We start from the raw sequence: 24,838 nt of genomic DNA, 5'->3' as shown, positions 1-24,838 counted from the left end.
TCCCTGTCCATCACCATCTCCCAGAGTTCACTCAAATTCACATCCACCGAGTCGGTGATGCCATCCAGCCATCTCATCGTCTGTCATCCCCTTCTCCTCCTGCCCCTAATCCCTCCCAGCATCAGAGTCTTTTCCAATGAGTCAACTCTTAGCATGAGGTGGCCAAAGTACTGGAGTTTCAGCTTTAGCATCATTCCTTCCAAAGAACACCCAGGGCAGGGTCCAATTGCTATTAAAAAATAGGCTCACACCATATAATATAAAATGGTTCAAACACAATAAATGTTATTCCTTGCTTAACAATTGCTGGCTCTACTCCACACTGACTCAGGAGCTCTGGTTCTGACTTTTTCATGGTTCTGCCATTTCTTGTTGCTTTGTTAGCTCCATCCAGCTGGCAAAAGGTAAAGGTATAGTTACTTCTTTGAAACTTTGCCTTGGAAGTGGCACACATTACTTCTGCCCACATTTCATTTGTGAGAATTAGTTAATAGCCACATCTGGATGGCAAGTACTTCTTAGCTGTGAAAGGGGAGACATGATGTTAGAGGCTAACCTGCTGTCTACCACTGTGATAGAGTGTCTGGAGAATGAGTCAATAGGATTTGGAATAAATCTTCATTCCGTAACTTACTATCTGTGAGATTCTTTATTCTTTATTCAAGCTTCCTGAGTCCAGGGACATTGTCTTGTTTTCCACTCTAGGCTTAAGTCTGGGTAAACAGCTGTGAACAAGATACACAACATCCTTACCCTCATTGGGTTTACACATCAGCTGGATATCTAGGTTAATTTTTTTTTTGACATCTGGCTTAACATGGATTGAAAACTCAAATTTCATATCTTGCAGAAGTCCAAAGGGCATCAGGATTTTAAATATTTCTGGGAGGATGAGATTCTCATGATCTCAACAGCTTTCTATATTCATGTCCCTACATGTATTGTCTTTTCATTCATTTTAATTCACAGTGCCAAGGATACTTAGACATTTTATACATTTCTACCAAAATAACTCATCTAGACCAAGCATTTGTGAGTTATGGAAGCTTTCCTTAAGATCCTGGGAAGGGTGATTATGCCCATCGCAGAGCAAGAATCTCTGTATCCATATTAGTCATTTTTGTTTCAAAGGCCTTTTTGGCTACCCAGTCACCCTGGGTTCCTATTTGGAGTTGCCAGCATCCTACCTCATTGACTTCTCTCCCACATTTCAAACTGTTTGTAAGAATCTAATTCATTTCCTTTTATAATTTAAAGAACTTCAGGTTTCTTTAGTTTCCCTTCCCAGAATTCAATCAAATAAAGTTAGCCACTGTTTCCACTGTTTCCCCATCTATTTCCCATGAAGTGATGGGACCATGATCTTAGTTTTCTGAATGTCGAGCTTTAAACCAACATTTTCACTCTCCTCTTTCACTTTCATAAGAGACTTTTGAGTTCCTCTTCACTTTCTGCCATAAGGGTGGTGTCATCTGCACATCTGAGGTTATTGAATTTTCTCCCAGCAATCTTGATTCCAGCTTGTGCTTCTTCCAGCCCAGCGTTTCTCATGATGTACTCTGCATAGAAGCTAAATAACCAGGGTGACAATATACAACTTTGACGTACTCCTTTTCCTATTTGGAACCAGTCTGTTGTTCCATGACCAGTTCTAACTGTTGCTTCCTGACCTCATATAGGTTTCTCAAGAGGCAGGTCAGGTGGTCTGGTATTCCCATCTCTTTCAGAATTTCCCACAGTTTATTGTGATCCACACAGTCAAAGGCTTTGGCATAGTCAATAAAGCAGAAATAGATGTTTTTCTGGAACTCTCTTGCTTTTCCCATGATCCAGCGGATGTTGGCAATTTGACCTCTGCTTCCTCTGCCTTTTCTAAAACCAGCTTGAACATCTCAAAGTTCACGGGTCATGTACTGCTGAAGCCTGTCTTGGAGAATTTTGAGCATTACTGTCCTAGAGTGTGAGATGAGTGGAACGTGTGGTAGTTTGAGCATTCTTTGGCATTGCCTTTCTTCGAGATTGGAATGAAAACTGACCTTTTCCAGTCCTGTGGCCACTGCTGAGTTTTCCAAATGTGCTGGCGTATCGAGTGCAGCACTTTCACAGCATCATCTTTCAGGATTTGAAATAGCTCAACTGGAATTCCATCACCTCCACTAGCTTTGTTCATAGTGATGCTTTCTAAGGCCCACTTGACTTCACATTCCAGGATGTCTGGCTCTAGGTGAGTGGTCACACCATCGTGATTATCTGAGTCGTGAAGATCTTTTTTGTCCAGTTCTTCTGTGTATTCTTGCCACCTCTTCCTAATATCTTCTGCTTCTGTTAGGTCCATACCATTTCTGTCCTTTATCGAGCCCATCTTTGCATGAAATGTTCCCTTGGTATCTCTAGTTTTCTTGAAGACATCTCTAGTCTTTCCCATTTTGTTGTTTTCCTCTATTTCTTTGCATTGATCACTGAGGAAGGCTTTCTTATCTCTCCTTGCTATTCTTTGGAATGTCTGCATTCAGATGCTTTTATCTTTCCTTTTCTCCTTGGCTTTTTGCTTCTCTTCTTTTCACAGCTATTTGTAAGGCCTCCTCAGACAGCCATTTTGCTTTTTGCCTTTCTTTTCCATGGGATAGTCTTGATCCCTGTCTCCTGTACAATGTTAGGAACCTCTGTCCATAGTTCATCAGGCACTCTATCTATCAGATCTAGTTCCATAAATCTATTTCTCACTTCCACTGTATAATCATAAGGAATTTGATTTAGGTCATACCTGAATGGTCTACTGGTTTTCCCTACTTTTTTCAGTTTAAGTCTGAATTTGGCAAAAAGCGATGTTTAAATAATATTGTTAAAATCCTCACTACAACCTAGATAATATTTCCCCAGTTTACAGATGTGGAACTTGATGCTGACAGAATTGTTTGCTAATGAGTGCAGGGGAAAAGGGAGCCCTAGAACTCCTTCAGCCTTCCTAAATCCACGCCATCCTGTTGCACTTGAAGACTAGTTCCATATCTCCTAGTAATGCGTCGTAAGAAGTCAGCTGCTGCTGCTGCTGCTGCTTCGCTTCAGTCGTGTCCGACTCTGTGCGACCCCATAGATAGCAGCCCACCAGGCTCCCCCGTCCCTGGGATTCTCCAGGCAAGAACACTTGAGTGGGTTGCCATTTCCTTCTCTAACGCATGAAAGTGAAAAGGGAAAGTGAAGTTGCTCAGTCGTGACCGACTCTTAGCGACCCCATGGACTACAGCCTGCCAGGCTCCTCCGTCCATGGGATTTTCCAGGCAAGATTACTGGCGTGGGTTGCCATTGCAAGAAGTCAGCAGAAAGCACTACATGCGGATTTCGCCACCTGACCCACACTTGCCCTAATCCCCTGCAATCGATGACGGCGGCGAGCAGCTAAGGAGCGCCGAGGTGGTCGATCGGCCCGTGAGCTTGGCGTGCGCGTGCCCGAGGCGGTAATGCCGCCACGCAAGGACGTGTGCGCCGTCGCCATAGCGACTGCCCCTGGCAACGGCGAAGCCCCGCAGGCCGCGGGCGAGCTAGCGGCTTGGGTTGTCCGCGCCTCCCTTCGCGTTCATCGGCCTGCTTTCTCCGTCGTTCGCTCTTGCTGCCGACCTTCCCCGGTCCTCCTCTCCGGAGTCATGGCTGGCGTGCCCGGGGACGTGCGGAAGCTCTTCATTTTCGCCACTACTCGGAACTACTTCGGGCTGGTGTCGGAATCCTGGGACCACGCGCTTCTGGGCAACGGCCCCGAAATCAACAACTTTTTGGACGACGGGAACCAGATGCTCCTCAGAGTGCAGCGATCCGACTCCGGCATCGCCTTCTCCAACGTGGTATGCCTGCCTGCACCCCCGCCCCGGCCTGCCTTTCTGTCCCGGGCTCAGCCGGACGGATGCCGGGTCCCTGGGAGCCTCCTGGCTTGGGTCCTCCTCCAGGGCCCGTGGCTATCCCTTCCGGACGAGCTGCGCGGGCCCCTCGCTTCACTTCGTTTCCAAGCTTGCATCCCGCCTGGCCGGAGGAAGCTCCCAGTCCGCTCACCAGCAGAGAACAATTACAGTCTTTCTAGTTTTTCTTTTTTAATACTACATTTACGTTATAACTAAAAACACTAAATTTATCTTATTTATTTAAACTTTTTTTTTCTTTCTCCCTTTTGAGGTTCTTTGGGGGCAAATTCTAGTGTATCTTTTTTTAAAAATATATATTCTGAGTTTAAATGTACTCGAGGGAAAGAATAGTTAGGAATTAAAGTCTTTTACGAAATGATAAGAGTTTAAATTCTTTTTTGTTGTACAACATGTGGTGTATTGACATTAATATTTATTTCATTGCTGCTGCTTCTGGCAGGATTGTTTAAGAAATGGGTGTACCTGCAACCAGCAGGTAAACACACATAGGCACTCAGAGTAATGTAGGAAAACAATTGCCTCACATGTTAAAGGGGCTCAGTAAATGGATGAAAGTTAACAAATCATAGTCATATTTTTAAACCTCTTCTTCTGGTGTTCATCCATATCCCTAGGTCTAGCAGAGTATTTGATACACAGCAAACATTGAATGCATTTTTGTAGGATGATTGGATTATTCACCCTGTTATGAATCTTTAGTCTTGGATTTGACTCAGTTCTATTCTGTAATCACTATATTTCCAACTCACTATATATAAGGCACTTTCCTTGGTTTAGTAAGTTTACAAAGATGTAAAAAGCATGGATAATCATAGTTGACAACTGTAGTCCGCCAGGCTTCTCTGTGCATGGAATTCTCCAGGCAAGAAAACTGGAAGGGGCTGCCATTCCCTTCTCCAGGGGATCTTCCCAACCCAGGGATCAAACCTGTGCATTGCAGGCAGATTCTTTACTGTCTGAGCCACCAGGAGGCCTGCTCCGATAAGTTAGTATTATATAATTCACAATAAGACCCCCTGCTTCTGCCTTCTGGAGCTTCACTCTGGATGATCTAGAATGACATACTCAACAAATGATAAAATCAAGCACACTGCTGTAAATGCCTCTGAAAGTTTCAGTTCAGTTCAGTCACTCAGTCGTGTCTGACCATTTGCGACCCCATGGACTGCAGCACGCCAGGCTTGCTTGTCTATCACCAACTCCTGGAGCCTGCTCAAACTCATGTCCATCCAGTTGGTGATGCCATCTAACCAACTCATCCTCTGTCGTCCCCTGCTTCTCCTGCCTTCAATCTTTCCCTACATCAGGGTCTTTTCCAGTGAGTCAGTTCTTCGCATCAGGTGGCCAAAGTATTGGAGTTTCAGCTTCAGCATCAGTCCTTCCAATGAATATTCAGGACTGATTTCCTTTAGGATCTGAAAGTTTAGATAGAGTGTAATGGGAAAACAAGATGAGGGGTTTGGATTTGTAAAAAATATATCTTGGGTTGGGTAATGAAAATTGAGTCTATAACTTTTTTACTTAAATACTTAAGCTAGTAGAGCCCAACAGTGTATTTTATATGCAGGCATACATCACAGTACAGATACTTAGTCATATTTGAAAATGTTTTTCTATATCTTAAGTTGTACTTTAGATGTCTGAGAGTCAGCATGATTTAACAAATTAACAAATATTAATTCACCCACTATGGTCTGGCATTGTCCTGGGTGCTAGGGATAAAGCCATGAATATGTCAGTTTATCTTCAAGGAGTAACATTCGAATGGACAAAAATAGGTTAAACACATCCACACAGATGGGGCTTCCCTTCAGCTGGTAAAGAATCCGCCTGCAATATGAGAGACCTGGGTTCGATCGCTGGGTTGGGGAGATCCCTGGAGAAGGGAAAGGCTACCCACTCCAGTATTCTGGCCTGGAGAATTCCATGGGCAAGTCCATGGGGTTGCAAAGAGTCGGACACGACTGAGCGACTTTCACTTCACTTCATCCACACAGATATGTAATGTAACATAATTTTAGGTATTGATAAGTGCTGCCAGTAAAAATAGAGTAATCTTAAAGTAGTGATTGGGGTGGGGTGAGGAACTGCATTAAAATAGGGAAGGAGGGAATGCCTGTTTGGATTGGAGCCCTTTGAAATGAGATTTGAATGGTGAATTAGTTGTAGGCAGATTTAGGGAGGGGCTTCCCTGGTGGCTCAGAGGATAAAGAATCCGCCCCCAATGCTGGAGACCTGGGTTCAATCCCTGGGTTGAGAAGATCCCCTGGAGGAGGGCATGGCAACCCACTCTAGTATCCTTGCCCAGAGAATCTCCATGGACAGAGGAGCCTGGAGGGCTATAGTCCATGGGGTTGCAAAGATTCCAACATGACTTGAGCTGGATCTCATCTTGGTTTCAGGGGGCTGGGAAAAAAAAAATACGCAGTCATTGCTGAAGTTTGATGAATAACCAAAGAGTGGAAGTTTAAAATATGGACTGAGCATTTCGGATCTTATACACCATTTAGGTTGAAATACCAAGTTGTTGGTAGTTTTAAGCAAGAGAGATGTGATCTGGTTTATGCTGTAGGATAGAAGCTGGCACATTTTTTTTTTTTTCCTATAATGGGCCAGATAACAAATATTTTGGGCTTGGGTAGATTGTAAGGTCTCTGTCACAACTTGGCCATTGCTGTGAGAAAGCAACCTAGACAATATGTGAATGACTGAGTGTGACTGCATTCAGCTTCATTTATGGACACTGAAGCTTGAATTTTATATCTTGAAATATTATTCTTTTGATTTTTTTTAATGTAGAAATAATTTTGAGCTTGTGAACTGTACAAAACAGGCAGAAGGTTGTAGTCTGCTGATCCCTGATTGATCCCAGAAGGTGATAGAGACATTTTGCAACCTCAGAAAAGAAATTATACCTTGCTTGCATGCTAAGTGCTTCAGTCATGTCCATTGACACTATGGACGGTAGCCTCCAGGCTCCTCGGTCCATGGGATTCTCCAGGCAAGAATACTGGAGTGGGTTGCCATTTCCTTCTCCAGGGGATCTTCCTGACCCAGGGATCGATCACATCTCTTACGTTTCCTGTGTTAGCAATCAGGTTCTTTAACATTAGCACCACCTAGAAAGCCCAATGTATACCTTAGTAATTATCAGATTAGAGTAAGTTAAGAGTAGATAGCAGTTGCTGATGATAGGGAAACTGGAAGCTTAGGCTAGGAGTGCTGATTCTTTACTCAGGGAAGGATGAACAGCTGTAGCCACCTTACCTTTTGCTTTAACTCTGACTTTGGTTAAGGCAAAGCTCATTGTCCTGATGCCCCACAGCACCTTGGCCAGTGACATAGTTACTGTTTTCAAAGTATGATATTAAAAATGTATTTTGTGAATATTCTTTCTTCACATAGGTGGAAGTAGAAAAGTTCAAGTGTATGGTCTATTTAATTACTAAGAAATGACTTTTTCAAATTACTTATCTGCAGTCTGCAGTTCTCACTTGCTTGTAATGGGAATAAAATGATCATACTATATAGAACTCTAATGGGTGAAAATGAGAGTCTGAGAAAAGCAGTAATGCCAAGTAAATGACTGGTCCTTCCTAGTGGCTAAACAGATACAATGATTAGGATAAAAGTAGCACAGAAGCTCACTCATCTTTAGTGTGTTTCTTCAGGCACAGCAGTGAACTTGTTTGAATTTTTTTTTTTTTTTTTTACAGCATAGACTTCTCTTCCTGGAAAAGAAATGAGAACAATTTTGTGAATATGTGTATAATGCAAAAACTTCTTTTAGGCAGTATAGTTTACAGCTAATGAACTAGTTGCTGTGAACTGGCCTATTTTAAGCATGATTGGGTTAGTGAATTCCAGTTTACCTCAGACAGTTTTAATTTTAAATAATCTAGGTTTATGACAATTTAGTAATAGAGTTTGATGCTCAAATACTTTATGCAAAAAACATTGGTTCAAGTAAAGATGATTTTAGGCGATAGACAACCTGTTTTTTTTTTTTTTGGTTTTTAGGTTGTCTGTTTATATAGAACTTAGTTTTGGGTAAGAGGGTAGTTGGGCTTCCCAGGTGGCATTAGTGGTAAAGAACCCACCTGCCAGTGCAGGAGACGTGAGAGATGTGGTTTAGATCCCGGGTCAGGAAGATGCCCTGGAGGAGGGCATGGCAACCCACTCTAGTATTCTTGCCTGGAGAATTGCATGGGTAGAGGAACCTGGCAGGTTGCAGTTCATAGGGTCCCAAAGAGTTGGACATGACTGAAGTGACTTAGTATGCACGCAAGAGGGTAATACACGTCCTTGTTATGGAGTTTCTGGAATAGGGTGGAAAATTATACTACTCACCAGTATGTACCTGGGGCACACAGCTTTGATTTGTAGTATTAATGAATCTGGCTGGAGTGGAGTAGTTAGCAGTGTATGTCAACAATATTTTTGTAGTGGTTTTGTTAATAATCACTTATCAATTACCAAAGTAGCTTTATGATACAATCACCTATAAGTGGGGATACAATTTTCAAACCCAGGTTTTCTTACAGAGCAAAGACAGACTGATTATAATATATTATAATTATTTCTGAAGTATACTTCTACCAAGGGATAAAATTATAGATACAACATTTTAGGATAATATTTTCAAATATTAACTTTATGAAAATAACATTAAAAATCATTTGTTTATCACTTTAGATTGATTTTGCTGACACAAAAGATAAAGTGCTGGTGTTTTTCAAGCTGCGACCCGAAGTAATTACTGATCAAAATCTACATAATAATATTCTTGTTTCATCTATGTTAGAATCACCTATTAATTCCCTTTACCAAGCTGTTCGGCAAGTATTTGCACCAATGTTACTAAAGGTGAGTAAATTAAAGTAGCTTGTATGATTGTTGATTTTAGCCTAAGTCTTTGGATAAATGCTTTCATACACACAAATATAAATATTTATTATTTTATTTATTGGTAATGTTAGTATTTTAGTTTATAAATTAAAATATTTTTTCTTTTTAATTAAATAATGTAAGCTTTGTTGACAAATAGAGAAATTGGAAAAAGATGTAAAATGCAATCTACATCCATTCTTAAATTGTGATAGTAAATGACCTTTATAAAGTTTTAACTGTTGAAAGGACTTTTATCCCTCTCTTAAGAGATGGAGGTAGTGCCAGGCTTTGAGTGAAACAGGTATATTTGGACTTAGTTTTTGACAAGGTTTTAGGAAGCCTGTTTGGCAAGATATTGATCATCATGTGCTCTTGTCTGATTTTATTTAGGATCAGGAATGGAGCAGAAACTTTGATCCCAAACTTCAGAACCTTTTGAGTGAACTAGAAGCTGGTTTGGGTGTAGTTCTAAGAAGATCAGATACTAACTTATCAAAACTGAAATTTAAGGAAGATGACACACGAGGTATTTAGCCATAATTTTATCAAAGAAAGTCAAAACCGTTGCCTTATTAGTACATAGTAAATTAATATACTTTTTTAAATATTTCTTTGCACCTTTGGATCGTCTCTGAGCTTGAGCTGATTTTAAATGTATAGATTTATGTATGGATATGGAGAAGGGGGAAGTGTCATCTTTTTTAATGTGCAGTTTATGGAAATAATATGGTTGATTCTCATTGTTTTCAGTAGTTCTGTTTTATTAGGTCACTGTGAACACTGAGTTAGCAAATACTGAAACATTGTGCCTAGCACCCTGTGAGCCTCTGGTCATAACATTTTCACCAGCTGCTCAACATACAACTTATTTTAGGTGTGTTTTTTAGACACATTGTTTAATATATATTTTTGATGAATTATCATTGAGCTCGTGGGTAACAGCACTGTAACTCATGCCTGTATGGAGTTCATCTAACAGAAGCGCGTTCTCTTTAAGGCGCATCGCAGTGCTCTAGTGCTCGGGACAGGAGACAGCACTGTTGTGCTCGGGGTCAATTTAAATAGCAAAACCACCCACAAAAAGCACAAAATGTGAAACTATGACACTACATAGACTATGAAAAACACATTTATTTACAGTAGGAGATAGAAAAAAGACAAGCAGTGTTGCCTTGTTCAACCTTCAGTTCAGTTCAGTCGCTCAGTCATGTCCGACTCTGTGACCCCATGAATCGCAGCACGCCAGGCCTCCCTGTCCATCACCAACTCCTGGAGTTCACTCAGACTCACGTCCATCGAGTCAGTGATGCCATCCGGCCATCTCATCCTCTGTCGGCCCCTTCTCCTGCCCCCAATCCCTCCCAGCATCAGACACTTTCCAGTGAGTCAACTCTTCACATGAGGTGAACAAAGTACTGGAGTTTCAGCTTCAGCATCATTCTTTCCAGAGAACACCCAGGGCTGATCTCCTTCAGAATGGACTGGTTGGATCTCCTTGCAGTCCAAGCAACCTTAGCTGGAAACATAGGTGTTGGGCAACTAAAATTTCTCACAGCTCTGTGTGTCTGCAAATGACCATGAGTGCTCTGAGAGTAGTGACTTTGGATACATATAAATGTTAATGAGTAGGTGACTTCATAAATACAGAATCTGTGAGTAATGAGGATTGATACTAATTGTATATTTGCAAAGATAATAAACCAGTGACTGTTATTTTAAAATGTACTTTTTTCTGAAGCTGATTATAATTTTGTGGCCATAGATAAATTATTTCCTAAGAACAATTAAGATGAAATTCATGACATACAGAAATCATTGGTTTAAAATATCAGATGTAGTTTTATACTCTGCTTGAATAGTAAAATAAATCCTTTCTAAATCCTTTCAGAATCTCATACAACCAGAAAGATTAGTGAATTTATTTCCAGCACGTGATTAAGCAACTAGAGATTGTCCATTTCGTTAGGAAACTTAAATACAAATTTGAAAGAAAACTGTTTTAATTTAATTAAAACTGTTTTAAAACTGTTTTATTTTTTCTTCCACTTTTATTGAGATATGATTGACATACAGCAGTGTAAAAGTTTAAGGTGTATAGTATAATGATTTGACATAAAATACATCAAACAATGATTATCACATAAGTTTAGTGAATATCCATCACCTCAAATGGATACAAAATTAAAGGAATAGGAAAAAATCTTTCTTGTGATGAGAACTCTTAGGATTTACTTGCCATCTTATCTCCTTCATGTATAACATATCAGTGCTGTTTAATATTTATCATGTTATAGCTTCCTTGGTGGCTCATTGGTATAGAATCTACCTGCCAGTGCAGGAGACATGGGTTCTATCCCTGGTCTGGGAACATATCTTGGAGAATGAAATAGTAACCCACTTCTGTATTCTGTTGGGATTCCCTGGTGGCTCAGAGGTTAAAGCATCTGCGTGTAATGCAGGAGTCCTGGGTTCGATCCCTGGGTCGGGAAGATCCCCTGGAAAAGGAAATGGCAATCCACTCCAGTATTCTTGCCTGGAGAATCCCATGGACGCAGGGCTACAGTCCACAGGGTCATAAAGAGTTGGACACGACTGAGCGACTTCACTTCTGTATTCTTGCCAGGAGAAGCTCATGGACAGAGGATCCTGAGGACTGTAGTCCATGAGTTTGCAAACAGTCAGACATGACTGAGTGACTGAACCACAACAACAACATTGCATCCCTACTAATTTATCTTTTGAAATTTGTACCCTTTAACCACCTTCATTCAGTTCACTATGATGAGTGTAGTTATAATATGTTACCATAGAAAGATATTGCATATTTCTTAACTATATTCCCTACAGGGTACATTTGATACCAGTGACTCATTTATTTTGTAACTGATGGTTACAAAGCTTAGGTTTCTCCAGGAACTTGTAGTTGAAGCCAGGCATGGTGGGTGGGCACTGGTAAGCACATGGTGGCCCTATAGCTTGTGCCTCACTCTGGCCATGAGCTGGTGGCACCAACTGTTTATAACTCTGCTTTTGTTTTATTGTTCATTTGTTTTGTTTCTTAGGTTCCACATATAAGTGAGATTATTCAGTATTTGTCTTTCACTGCCTGACTTACTTAGCATAATGCCATCTAGGCATATACATGTTATCACAAATGCCAAGATTTTGTTCTCTTTTATGACTAAGTAATAATATTCCATTGTATATATGTACTATATCATCTTTTTCTATTCATCTATTTATGGGCATGTAGCTTGCTTCTGTATCTTGGATATTGTAAATACTGCTGCAGTGAACATAGGAGAACATATATCTTTTTAATTAGTGTTTTTGCTTTTTTCATATAAATGCCCAGAAGTGTAATTGCTGGATCATATGATAGTTATAGTTTTAATTTTTTGAGCAATCTCCATGCTGTTTTCCATAATGGCTGCTCTACTTTCCCTTCCATTTTTCATGTGCCTGTTGGCCATCTGCTTCTTTTCTTTGGAAAAATGTTTATTCAGATCCTCTGGCTATTTAAAAAAGTTTTAATAACAAAGCAATGTTATTTTTTGATATAGAATTATATGAGTTTTTTGTTTATTATGAATATTAACCCCCCTTCCCCAGCTTACTGGGTTTCCCTAGTGGCTCAGACTATAAAGAATCTGCCTGCAGTGTAGGAGACCTGGGTTTGATCTCTGGGTCAGGAAGATCCCTTGGAGAAGGGAATGGCTACCGACTCCAGTATTCCTGCCTGGAGAATTCCATGGAGGAGCCTGGCAGGCTACAGTCCATGGTGTTGCCAGTATCTTGTGGTTTTACCAGATTCATTGATGAGATCTAATTTTTTTTTCTTCTGTGGCATTGTGAGGATTTCCTATGTATAGTATCATGTGCAAACAGTGACATTTGAGCTTCTTTCTTTCCAATTTGCATTCCTTTTCTTTTTCTTGTCTGATTGCTGTGGCTAGGACTTCCAATACTATGTTGAATAAAAGTGGATGAGAGTGGCCATCCTTGTCTTCTTTCTGATATTAGAGGAGATGCTTTCAGCTTTTCACCCTTAAGTATGATGTTAGCTGTGGGCTTATCACATATGACCTTGATTATGTTCCCTGTATACCCCACTTTGTTGTTGAGAGTTTTTAATCATAAATGGACTCTTACTTTTGTCAAAAGTTTTTCTGTATTTATTGAGGTGATCTTGTGATTTTTATTCTTCAGTTTGTTAATGTGGTATCACATTGATTGACTTTTGGATATTGAGTCATCCACATCTCTAGGATAAATCCCACTTGACTGGTGTATGGTCCTTTTAATGTATTGTTGAGTTTGGTATGCTCATATTTTGTTGAGGATTTTTGTACTCATATTTATTGTGATACTGACCTTTAATTTTCCTTTTTTTGTGATTCTTTGTCTGGTTTTGATTTTAGGGAGATGCTGGTCCTGGAAATTGAGTATGGAAGGATGCCTTCCTCTGTAGTTTTTTGGAATAATTTGAGAATGATAGGTGTTAACTTTTCTCTGCAATATTTGGTAGACTTCACCAAACCATGTGATGTGTGAAGCCATCTAGTCCTGGACTGCAGTACTTGGGAGTTGTTTTTTACTAATTCAGTTTCATTACTGGTAGTTGTTCTCATATTTTTCTATTTCTTCCTGATTCATTCTTGGGAAATTGTACATTTCTAGGAATTTGTCCTTTTCTTCTAGGCTGTCCATTTTATTGGTGTATAATTGTTCTTAATAATCTCTTATGACTCTTTGAATTTTTGCAGTGTCAGTTCCTTTTTTGTTTCTGATTTTATTGATTTTGGCCCTCTGTCCTTTTTTCTTGATGAGTCTGGCAAAGTTTATCAATGATGTTTATATTTTTTTTAAAGAACCAGCTCTTAGTTTCATTGATCTTTCTATTACTTTTTAGTTCCTGTTTCATTGATTTCTGCGTTGATCTTTATGACTTCTTTCCTTCTGCTAACTTTTGGCTTTATTTATTCTTTTTTTCTAGTTACTTTAGGTGTAAAGTTAGGTTGTTTGAGATTTTTCTTGTTTTGTGGAATAGGCTGTATCACTATAAACTTCCCTCTTAGAACTGCTTTTGCTCCATCATGTAGATTTTAGATTGTTGTGTTTTTATTTTCATTTTTCTTCAGGTATTTAAAATTTTTTTTTGCTATGATTCATTGTTTGTAGCATGTTGTTTAGCCTCTACTTGTTTGTGATTTTTTTGTTTTTTTGCAATTTTTTCCCTGCTAGTTGATTACTGGTCTTGGAGCATTGTAGTCAGAAAAGATGCTTGATCTGATTTCAGGTTTTAAAATTTGCTGAGTCTTGTTTTTGTGGCCTAGCATGGGATTTGTCCTAGAGAATGTACCATATATATTTGAAATAAATGTATATTTTGCTGCTTGTAGGTATAATGTCCTATATATATATCTATAAGTTTATTTGGTCTAATGTGTTGTTTAAGGCCACTGTTTCTTTATTCATTTTCTGTCTGAATAATATGTCCATTGATGGAAGTGGGAGGTTTAAGTTCCCTACTATGAATTAATTATTGTCAGGTTTTCCCTTTATGTCTTGATATTTGCTTCATGTATTAGACGTTCCTATGTTGGTTGGATATATACTTACATTGTGTTATATCTTCTTGGATTGATCACTAATCATTATGTAATGTCCTTCTTTATCATTTGTGACAGTCTTTATTTTTTTTTTATTTGACATGTGTTGCTTTCTTGATTTCTATTTACTTTGAATACCTTTTCCCATCCCCTTTCAGTCTCAGTGTGACCTTAGATCCAAAGCAAGTCTCCAGGAGGCAACATATATATGGGTTTTGTTTTCATATCCATTCAGTCATTTTTAAAGTACTTATTGATAAGTGTGTACTGATTGCCATTTTGTTAGTTGCTTAGGGGTTGTTTTGTTGTTCGTTTTTGTTCATAGAAATTGTAAAATTCATTTTCTGTACTTCGTGAATAATACAGAAATGTGCAAAATCAGCAAATGAAGCCAACTACTTTCTGGCTTTTCATTTTTAATTGTTTCCTTCTTTTTCCTAGTTTTTTTGGCATAATTGACATGTAGCATTATGTAAGTTTCAGGTATATAGTATAATAATTTGACTTGCATGCAGCATGAAATGGTTGTCACAGTAAGTTTAGTGAACATCCATTATGTTGTAGATACAAAGTTAAACAGAGTTTCCCTTATGATAAGAAACCTTAGGATATATTCTCTTTAGAACTTTCATATATAACATAAAGCAGCACTATTTACAATATTGTACGTTATATCTTTAGTACTTATTTAATCTTATAACTAGTAGTTTGTACCTTTTGAGCAGCTTCATCCACTTCCCCCTCTCTTCATTCCCCACCTCTGGTAACCAACAGTCTAATCTCTTTTTCTATTCGTTTATTTGTTTGTGATATTTTGAAGTTATAATTGACTTATAATAATATATTAGTTCCTGGTATACAAAATATAGTATTTCATTTTTTCTTTACATTTCAAAATGATAACCATGATAATAGTTGATATTTCTTATTTTTCCCTTTCACTTTTCAGGTATTCTTACACCAAGTGATGAGTTCCAGTTTTGGATAGAACAAGCTCATCGTGGAAGTAAACAGATTACCAAAGAAAGAGCCAGTTATTTTAAAGAATTATTTGAAACAATTGCAAGAGTATGTGATTCATATATAGTTATATATCAGGTTTTGATAGAAATACTGTAGCATTCAGTTTTTTATTAGCTTTATCTCTGTTTTAAAATCATTATTTGATGGCTTGGCAAAATATATTCTTCAGATGTAGCAGAGTTTACTTAAGATATGTTATTAAAATGAGTACAACTTAGAAGTCCAAACTTCTGAAAAGTTAAATTCTAATCACTAGAAAATATTTTTCACAAAAATATAATTACTTTTGCTGTCTCACATACAGGGTTATCATTACCATCTTTCTAAAGGTTCGATACAGGTTACAGAATGCTTGGGGCTGGTGCACTGGGATGACCCAGAGAGATGATATGGGGAGGGAGGTGGGAGGGGGGATTCAGGGTTGGGAATTCATGTACACCTGTGGTGGATTCATGTCAACGTATGGCAAAACCAATACAGTATTGTAACGTAAAAAAAAAAATAAAAAAAAAATATATATGTGTATATATATATATATATATAATTACTTTTATGCAGGTATATAGAAAAAAATGAGAAGCCCAGTATTAAGAGTTTTGTCCATGTGGAGATAATATGTTCTTTTGGAAAATTGTTCACTTTTTTCATATTAGCAGTTTGGAGGAATCTGAAATATAAAAAGTCTTAGTTTGATACTTTATTAGATTATTGATTATTATTTGACTATTATTTATTGATTATTCCTTGATATATCTATGGAGAGGTTAAATAAGTGACCATTTTGTTTTACAAAAATCTATTCTTTTCAAAATATTTAGTAATTTTTTAATTCATTCTAAGTATTATTTCATTATTGCAATTTGAATGAAGTGTTTGAAGTGGTTTAAAACTTTTTCTGTGGCAGTGATGAAATTTAGAATAATATACCATGTACTAGATTTGTACTATCGGTAACATTGTGCAACCCAGGAAATGAATGAATAAGAATAAATGAAGTGAAAAAGGTAGTGTATAAATAGTGTTAAATAAACACTCTATTGGATAAATAAAAGAAATGAATCCAAATTTAGAGGAAAGTAGGCCAAGGGTAAAAATAAGTTAATAGGGTTTATGCAATTCTTATTTTTTCTTCTTGCTTTTATGGAATTTATGTTTGTGAAGGATCAGATAGGGTATTTGCATAAAGAAGTTATATAGCATCAGATAGAAGAAGAGGAGAAAATAATGGCAGATATTAGAATTGTAGCACTTCTGGCAACGTTTTGTTAATATTGCCCTCGGTGCAAATACGATTATGTTTAAAAATGAATGCATTTCGGTTTTAGGAATTTTATAACTTGGATGGTCTGTCCTTATTGGAAGTGGTTGACTTGGTGGAGACAACTCGGGATGTTGTAGATGATGTGTGGAGACAAACAGAACATGATCCTTATCCTGAATCACGAATGTTACATCTCTTAGATATTATAGGTACTAGTAAAGAAATACACTTTCGAAATTTTGGAAGCTTGCCTTATTTTATTTTCTATTTTTTCCTTTAAGTCCTTCCCTGAAATGCTCCTTAATAGAGTAATTGTTGCTTAAAGTAACTCTTAGAGCAAATTATATAGGATTATTTAAGTAGATATTGGTACATAGTTAATTTAAATCACAGTGTCAATTTCTTTGATAATCAAATTAACATAGATTTTTTTATGTATGTGAAAAATGCATGTATTAGTTTAGACTTTATTTTTAATCAACTGAAAAGTTTAATGTATATTGGATTATCTGTCAATAAAAAAAATATAAGTTTTGACTTAGAATATACCTTTCTCATTATTATCCTAAGGAGCTATCAGACAAGTACATAAAAGGACATTTATTACAGCATTGTTTGTAAAATGAGAGTAGAAACAAATAGCAGTTGAGAACTGATTATGTAGTGTCGTATCCATACTGTGAGACTGAGGCCTTTAAAAAATTCTGTGTATATTTCTGCGCTTCAAAGATATACATGATATAATGAAAGATGCAAATATATAAATACATGTGTGCGTGTGTGTTTTAAAAAATATTTGTTATTAACAGTGCTTGTCTAAAGGTGTGGATGTGGTATTTCATAGATTGTTGACTTGTTAATTTATATATCATTTTAATTTAATAAAAAGCATGTATTCCATAGTTATTTGCTAAAAAGATATGTTCATTAAACATTCGTTTTGCACCTTATTAGGTGGCTCATTTGGAAGATTTGTTCAGAAGAAGTTGGGAACGTTGAACCTCTGGGAAGATCCTTATTACCTTGTGAAGGAAAATATGAAAGCTGGTATTTCAATTTGTGAACAGTGGGTGACTGCCTGTAGTCATCTGACAGGTCAGGTGTGGCAGCGGTATGTTCCTCACCCGTGGAGAAATGAAAAATATTTTCCTGAAACACTTGACAAGCTTGGCAAACGCCTTGAAGAGGTATCTTCATTTGGGTCTTTGTTTTTAAGTGTGAAGTAGGTTCTCACTTGTTTGAGAATGCATTTTATAATCATGAAGAACTACACATCGGATGGAAATTCTTTAAACCCTCGGGAGAGAAGGAGAGCTCACGTTCACGTGAGATGATTTGTGCGGCTGTGTGACACAACATCAGGTGCCCAGTGGGTGCTGAGTGGTGGTGTCCACATCCTTCCTTTTCCTTTGGTGTGTGGCTGTTCAGTTTTTAAGTCATGAACTTCTATTTTGTTGTTCTTTGTTATAAAAAAGATAACCCACTCGTCTACGTATGGAAGCTTTCAGAGTTTCTCTTGGCTATTGAAATTATTTTGCAAGCAGAGACAGTATTTTAGGGAGTATTCAGTGGTAATATTTGAAATAGCTGCTTCATTTATGTAAATCAGAGTTAAATCATACTTAACTTGAAGAGGCAGGCAAAGACTGCAGAGCTGACTTTTTCCCTTTGTGCTTAAGGGAGTCATTGTCCTTTGGGGATTTGTTGTTGTTGTTGTTTTGGTAGTTTATTTCATTTTTTTCTGCCTGTGCTGTGTGGCTTGGAGGATCTTAGACCAGGGACTGAACTCAGGCCCAGGCAGTGACAGTGCTGAATCCTAACCACTGGGTTGACAGGGAATTCCTGCTGCTGTTGTTTTTAACCTCTTATGAGGAACTTCAAGCATACATAAAAGCAGCATGGTATAATGAATGTCAGTTTCGGCGGCCACTGGCGTCCTTCAGTTCTTGTTCCATCTTTGTCCTCCCTGCCTTCCCTTTTTTTTTTTGCTGAAATATTTTTAAAGCCAATCCATGAAATCTTGTACTTTTACTCTTAAAAGGTAATCATAATATCAATATCACACCCAACAAAATGAGAATAATTTCTTAATATCATTATTTATGTAATCAATATACAAGTTTACTGATTGTCTCAGAAATATTTTTAGTTGCTAAATGTTAGTTTACTTGAACCAAGTTGCTTCGTAGGCAGTAACATGTAGTTCTCATACATTAAAGGAGGCAAGTAGTGTCTGGTTTTCCCGCTTTTCATCAGTTAAGTTTGATCTGTGGGTTCATGTACAATTAATCTGATTTATCTGTTAAAATGCTGTTCACCAACTTTTTCTTAATGATTGATTGTGAGATGGTGTTTTAATTCTGTTCTTTCTGCATTTATTAGTGATGATGGAAGAACTTTTTATCAGTTTTTTAGGTACCTGAAATATAGTTTGTATAGGAATGGCAATATAGACAATTACTTTTTTCTTTTTGTTTATCACTTTTTAGAACAATGCATAGTAAGTATCATAGTAGGTTTCATAGGCAGTCAATGATTTTTAAAATAATATCATTATGAACCTATGATTTTTTTTTATATTTCAACCTGTTGTATTTATTATTGTAGTTATTATTACTCTACGCAATTTGTCCCACCTTGTACAAAGAATACCTCTTTAAGTTGTGTCTCTGTCATTTTGATATGAAGCCAGTATTTCTTTGGTAACTTTTTTACATTCAGACCTCTCAAAATGTACCGACCCATCTTCTACATTTTCCATGTTGTATGTGGAATTAGTCATTTCTCCAAAGGTCTTGTTAGAGGAAAACAGAGTTTAGTGACAACAGTCTGGTTGATGAAGTAGTAAACATTTAACTATTAATGCTTTTAGGCTTCCTCAGTAGACAGCATTGTTAAATCAGTATTTTTGTTTTTATGAAGAGAAAAATAAATCGTGAATTTGTGCTGATAATTTCAACACAAATGAAAGATTATAGCATTTTTACTTAGCCTTTTAATTCCTTTTGATGGTTGGTAGAAAATTTAAATAAAAATGAAGTGTTTTCCAACTGTTTGTAAGTTATATATAATGGAGTTGTTAGCAGATTGTTTCTTTATTAGAAGAGCAAATTTAATGCAGACTAATGAAAATCAGAAGGTTTGCTGTAGTGAGGAGGAGAGACTAAAACTTTACTTAAAATAAGTATTAAAATCAGTTTAAAAATATTTAGATTTTATATGTATTCACTAGATTTGAGCACACTGATTAATAGTACAGTGTGTCTTTGAGCATCACTTTGAGTATTGATGAGTAGTAATTATCAAGTTTATAGTTTCAGTTTTATTTTTCATTTCAAGAAACCGAGGTTAAAGAAATTCTTGCCCAATAACTTTAGCTTTTGGATTATTTGTGTTGATTTATTGATATGAGTAAATTTCTTGTTTTAATATTTTATGTTTTAGGTCTTGGCTATTAGAACAATTCATGAGAAACTTCTCTATTTTTCACCTGCCAGTGATGAGAAAATCATATGCCTGGCTCGAGTATTTGAACCTTTTGCTGGCCTGAATCCTGTGCAATATAATCCATATACTGAGGTTGAGTATATATATGTTTGTTTGCATAATTTCCTATTTGTGTTGTTCTTTTTAAAGGCAAATTTTGAAAATATTAAAGTCTAACTGTATTGTTATTTTTTTAGCCTTTATGGAAAGCTGCAGTGTCTCAGTATGAAAAAATTATTGCACCTGCAGAACAAAAAATAGCAGGAAAATTGAAAAACTATATTTCAGAAATTCAGGACAGTCCACAACAGGTAAAATATTGAAATAATTAATTTTTAACATTTCTCTTAATCTATTTGAGGAGATATGCGTATTTTTACCTAGTTGATTCATTTGGGATGAACATATACTTATTTTGTTTTATATTAGCTTCTTCAAGCATTTCTGAAATATAAAGAGTTGGTGAAGCGTCCAACCATAAGCAAAGAATTGATGCTAGAAAGAGAAACTTTATTGGCAAGACTTATGGACTCAGTTAAAGGTAAAAGTTATCAGAGATTATAGTGTTTGCTTGAAAATTATTTTTGTAGATTACTTTTCTTTTGTTTTATACCATTTTTGATTAAGACTTTTTATGACATCTATATGTTGAAGATTAATTTATTGTTTCTGTAATAGATGACAGGCTTTTAGAATTAGCTGGTTATTTCCTTTCTCTCACTTGATACATGATGAGGTCCCTGAGGATGACCAAATTACTATTTTTCTATACACAATATTTGACATAGTGTTTGGTACATAGAAGTCATTTTGGAAAACTTTGCTGAATGTATGTAATCATTTATATGATTTAAATGTTTACAGATTTTCGATTAGATTTTGAAAATCGATGCCGTGGGATTCCTGGTGATGCATCGGGACCACTTGCTGGCAAAAACCTTTCTGAAGTTGTCAATAATATAGTTTGGGTTCGCCAGCTGGAACTGAAGGTATTTATTTAAATAAAAGTTGAAGGACACAAGTTGTGAAATGTGCTAAATTAATGTAAAGGCAATCTAGAACTGTAGTGAAAACATTAAGAAAATATTTCCATCTAATTTCGTGTGATAATTACAATTCTGAGAAACTGAAAAATATGAAAAATTGATAATTTTCAAAGGATTTAAAAATTATTTGAAGTGTATATTTACAGGATCCTGGTAGGTGCAAAGTATATATCTATAAGTATGTTTATATAAATAAATCATCCTAGGTGGAAAGGAAGTTAAAGAAATAGAGAAAGGTAATTATAGTATTGCTTAAGGTAGTGTCAGCAATTTATAGATTTAAAGGACTATTATTTTAATATTTTCAAAGTTGATCTAAGAATCTTATATGTTTACTAATTCGTGTGTGGAACAATATCTTGCATTTGACTCATGTAATAAATATTTGTTGGTTATATGATTAAGAACAAGCAAATTATTATTATTAGTAGTAGTATTATAAAGGCTAGCATATTTGAGAATTCTACTTACTCAAGTTTATATTTTGATGTTTTTTTCTCTAATACTCTGCTTAATTTTGTCAGTCAGCTTTCCAAAATGCTACATTGTTCTTTGTATAGTTGTGGAGGAAAGGCATTCTTCTTTAATTGCATCCACATTGGCCTAATTATTGTTTGAGCTCTTAACCAGAGCATTTAATAAAGAGCTTAAAGTAGTACATAACATATTTAAGACTATTGTTGAGTTCTTGGAGTTTCCTCTAAATTTCTTTTATCGAAACCTTCAAATTATGCCTTGTATGTGTTATCGTCTGTGTTTTGCTATTCTGAGGTGGTGTAATTCAGAAGCACAGTAGCAGGTGATATTCTTAAATTCACTGGAAAATCTTCTATTTTACTGTTTATAGATAAATGGGAAAATAGTTTCTGTATCACAGACCAGAGAAGGGTGCTGATTTTATGCTAATTTTGTTGGAATTTAAATAATAAATATTCTTGTAATTTGGCTTTTTAAGGTGGATGATACTATCAAGATTGCAGAAGCTCTTTTATCTGACTTGTCAGGGTTTCGATCTTTCCATCGAAGTGCTGAAGATCTCTTAGACCAGTTTAAATTATATGAACAAGAACAATTTGATGATTGGTCCAGGGATATTCAGTCTGGTTTGTCTGATTCCAAATCTGGTTTGTGGTAAGTATAAGTATACTACACAGTGAAATCTACATAAGAATCTTTTTTCTTATATTATTAATTCAGTGACAAGATTGTTTTCTGTTTGGTTAGTTTTTGATGATCAACTTTTAAGTCATTGAAGTTGGAAACTTTAACCCCGTTTCCTTTGCTTCTATTACCTGTTCCCCAGAACAGCAGATTCTTAATTTGAAATTAGGCTTGCGTGCTCCATGGTTTTTTGTTATTGGTATATGAATGTTTTCCTACCTTTTTATATTAATATTATATATCCCCCACACAGACACTGTAAATGAAAATTTCATTTTTCTAAGCTCCTTGAGATGAAGAATGTTTCTTTTTGGTGTCTAATATAGTAAGGGTTTATAAATATTTATTAAGCTATATTGAATGTAATTTAATTGGTTAACCTTATTATTCTAATGGGTATCTAAAATGGATGGCCTAAAAAACACCATTGTTTCTTTGTTCAGGTCAACTTTCCCTAGTGTGTTCCCTAGTGTGGCAAGTTTTAAAAATGAAACTTGCCACGTTTTCATTTTTTAGAAACTTGATACTTTTTAAAACTAACTTTGGCATAATATGAAATTCTGTTTGTTTCACCTATACTGCTGCAACAAATAATTAGGCCAAAGTGGTAGCTTCCTAAACTGAATGAGTGATTTTTTTTTCTTTTATCTTACATTTTGGCTTTGGAAGATGAATTAAAGAACTAAAGGTGCTAAAGCATAATGATTATAACTTTATGCCATTTAATTCTTTCCTTTTCTAACCTGAACCTAAAATATGAGAGGTGGTTCTACTTGCCCCCTTCACCCAAAGTAAAGAGTTCTTTGGTCATTTGGTTTTGGAGTATTTGTACGTTTATCACTACACCTCTGGTGGAGATCTCCTGTGTAAGATAGTGTATCAAAAGCGTTGAGATCTGCAATAAAAAACCGTGTTTAACTTTGTTCAACCTATGTGTTTCTTATTTGGTGATGAAACTCCAAACTCTCACTTTGCTTTTTTTTGGTAAACCCATCATTGTCACATAGAAATAAGTGTGTTTTGGAATATATTTCAATATATGCTGGAATGTAGAAACTAACTTTGAATATTAGTTTCAAATAAAGGCAAAAAGTGTCACTGTTATAATTTTCTGAGAGGCTTTATGTTCTTGTAGGACAGTTTTTTTGTGTGTGTGTGCTCAGTCACTCAATCATGTCCAACTCTTGAGACCACACGGACTGTAGCCCACCAGGCTCCTCTGTCCGTGGAATTTTCCAGGCAAGAATACTGGAGTAGGGTTGCCATTTCCTTCTCCACGGGATCTTTCCAACGCCGGGATTGAACCTGCATCTCTGGTGTCTCCTGCATTGGCAGGTGGATTCTTTACAGCTGCATCACCTGGGAAGTTTGGACAGTTTGGGCTAAATTATTATTTTAAGCCATTTAAAAATATCTGCTTTTTATTATACTTCGTTTTATGTGTTATTAAGAAGACTGAAAGATTAGTTCTTTGCTTTTCAGTAGCTTACTTTCTAAGACCTGCAAGTTCTCCTAATTGTGAAAGTGATTTGAAAGAAAGAGTATTATATAAACCTGATCCTGAAAGAAGGATCATAAAAAGGTAGTACTTTAAATTTACCTCAGTGTTTTCACAATCCAGGGAGACTTGAGTGTCCCAATGTAAATTTTGCTATTGTGGCTTTAGAAGAATCAGAAAAAAAACAGTCTTTACATAGTGAAACAAAGAGTAGAGGGATAAAGTATTTGAATATCTCTATGTTCATTGGAAGGACTGATGTTGAAGCTGAAACTCCAATACTTTGGCCACCTGATGTGAAGAGCTGACTCTTTCGAAAAGACCCTGATGCTAGGAAAGATTGAGGGCAGGTGGAGAATGGGACGACAGAGGATGAGACGGTTGGATGGCATCACTGACTCATTGGACATGGGTTTGGGTGGACTCTGGGAGTTGGTGATGGACAGGGAGGCCTGGCGTGCTGCAGTTCATGGGGTTACAAAGAGTCAGACACAACTGAGTGACTGAACTGAACTGAACTCCTAATATTTTAATATTCTTTATTATTGATCCTTTAATAAAAGTATTAAAGAATCAGATAGCCTGACTAAAAATCTAAAATATATTTTAGAAAGTGAATCAAATTATGATGGATTTGATGTCTATTTTGAATTTTAGCTGAATTTTAAGAGATTGATTTTTCTGAGTTCAAAGACTGCTTGGTTGAAATATTAATATGATGGTATATTTTGGATATTACAGTTTGTTATCAAGATCTGAATCGTGAAATGTTATGTGAAATAAATGTAATTTGAAAAATAATTAAAAACTGTTTTTTTACTTGAGTTAATTTTGTTAGGCTTCCCTGGTGGCTCAGTGGTAAAGAACCCACCTGTTAATGCAGGACATGTGAGTTCAGTCCCTGGGTCGGGAAGATCCCCTGAAGAAGGAAATGGCAACCTCCTTCAGTA

General features: G+C 36.5%; 1 protein-coding gene across 1 annotated transcript in view; it reads left to right on the top strand.

Moving 5' to 3' along the window:
• Nucleotides 1–3,641: 3,641 nt before the first annotated feature.
• Nucleotides 3,642–24,838, top strand: part of DYNC2H1 (dynein cytoplasmic 2 heavy chain 1) — a 388,661-nt gene continuing 367,464 nt past the window's right edge. The window contains exons 1-11 of the mRNA XM_068988126.1: nt 3,642–3,836; nt 8,607–8,777; nt 9,192–9,327; nt 15,363–15,481; nt 16,762–16,906; nt 17,652–17,884; nt 20,142–20,276; nt 20,381–20,494; nt 20,613–20,724; nt 21,048–21,172; nt 22,185–22,360. Coding sequence (XP_068844227.1) covers nt 3,642–3,836; nt 8,607–8,777; nt 9,192–9,327; nt 15,363–15,481; nt 16,762–16,906; nt 17,652–17,884; nt 20,142–20,276; nt 20,381–20,494; nt 20,613–20,724; nt 21,048–21,172; nt 22,185–22,360 — 1,661 coding nt within the window. The remainder of the gene's footprint in view (nt 3,837–8,606; nt 8,778–9,191; nt 9,328–15,362; nt 15,482–16,761; nt 16,907–17,651; nt 17,885–20,141; nt 20,277–20,380; nt 20,495–20,612; nt 20,725–21,047; nt 21,173–22,184; nt 22,361–24,838) is intronic.

The sequence above is a fragment of the Capricornis sumatraensis genome, chromosome 16 (genome assembly GCF_032405125.1).
Source record: "Capricornis sumatraensis isolate serow.1 chromosome 16, serow.2, whole genome shotgun sequence".
Classification (NCBI taxonomy): domain Eukaryota; kingdom Metazoa; phylum Chordata; class Mammalia; order Artiodactyla; family Bovidae; genus Capricornis; species Capricornis sumatraensis.
This window is presented reverse-complemented; position numbering and strand designations above follow the sequence as displayed.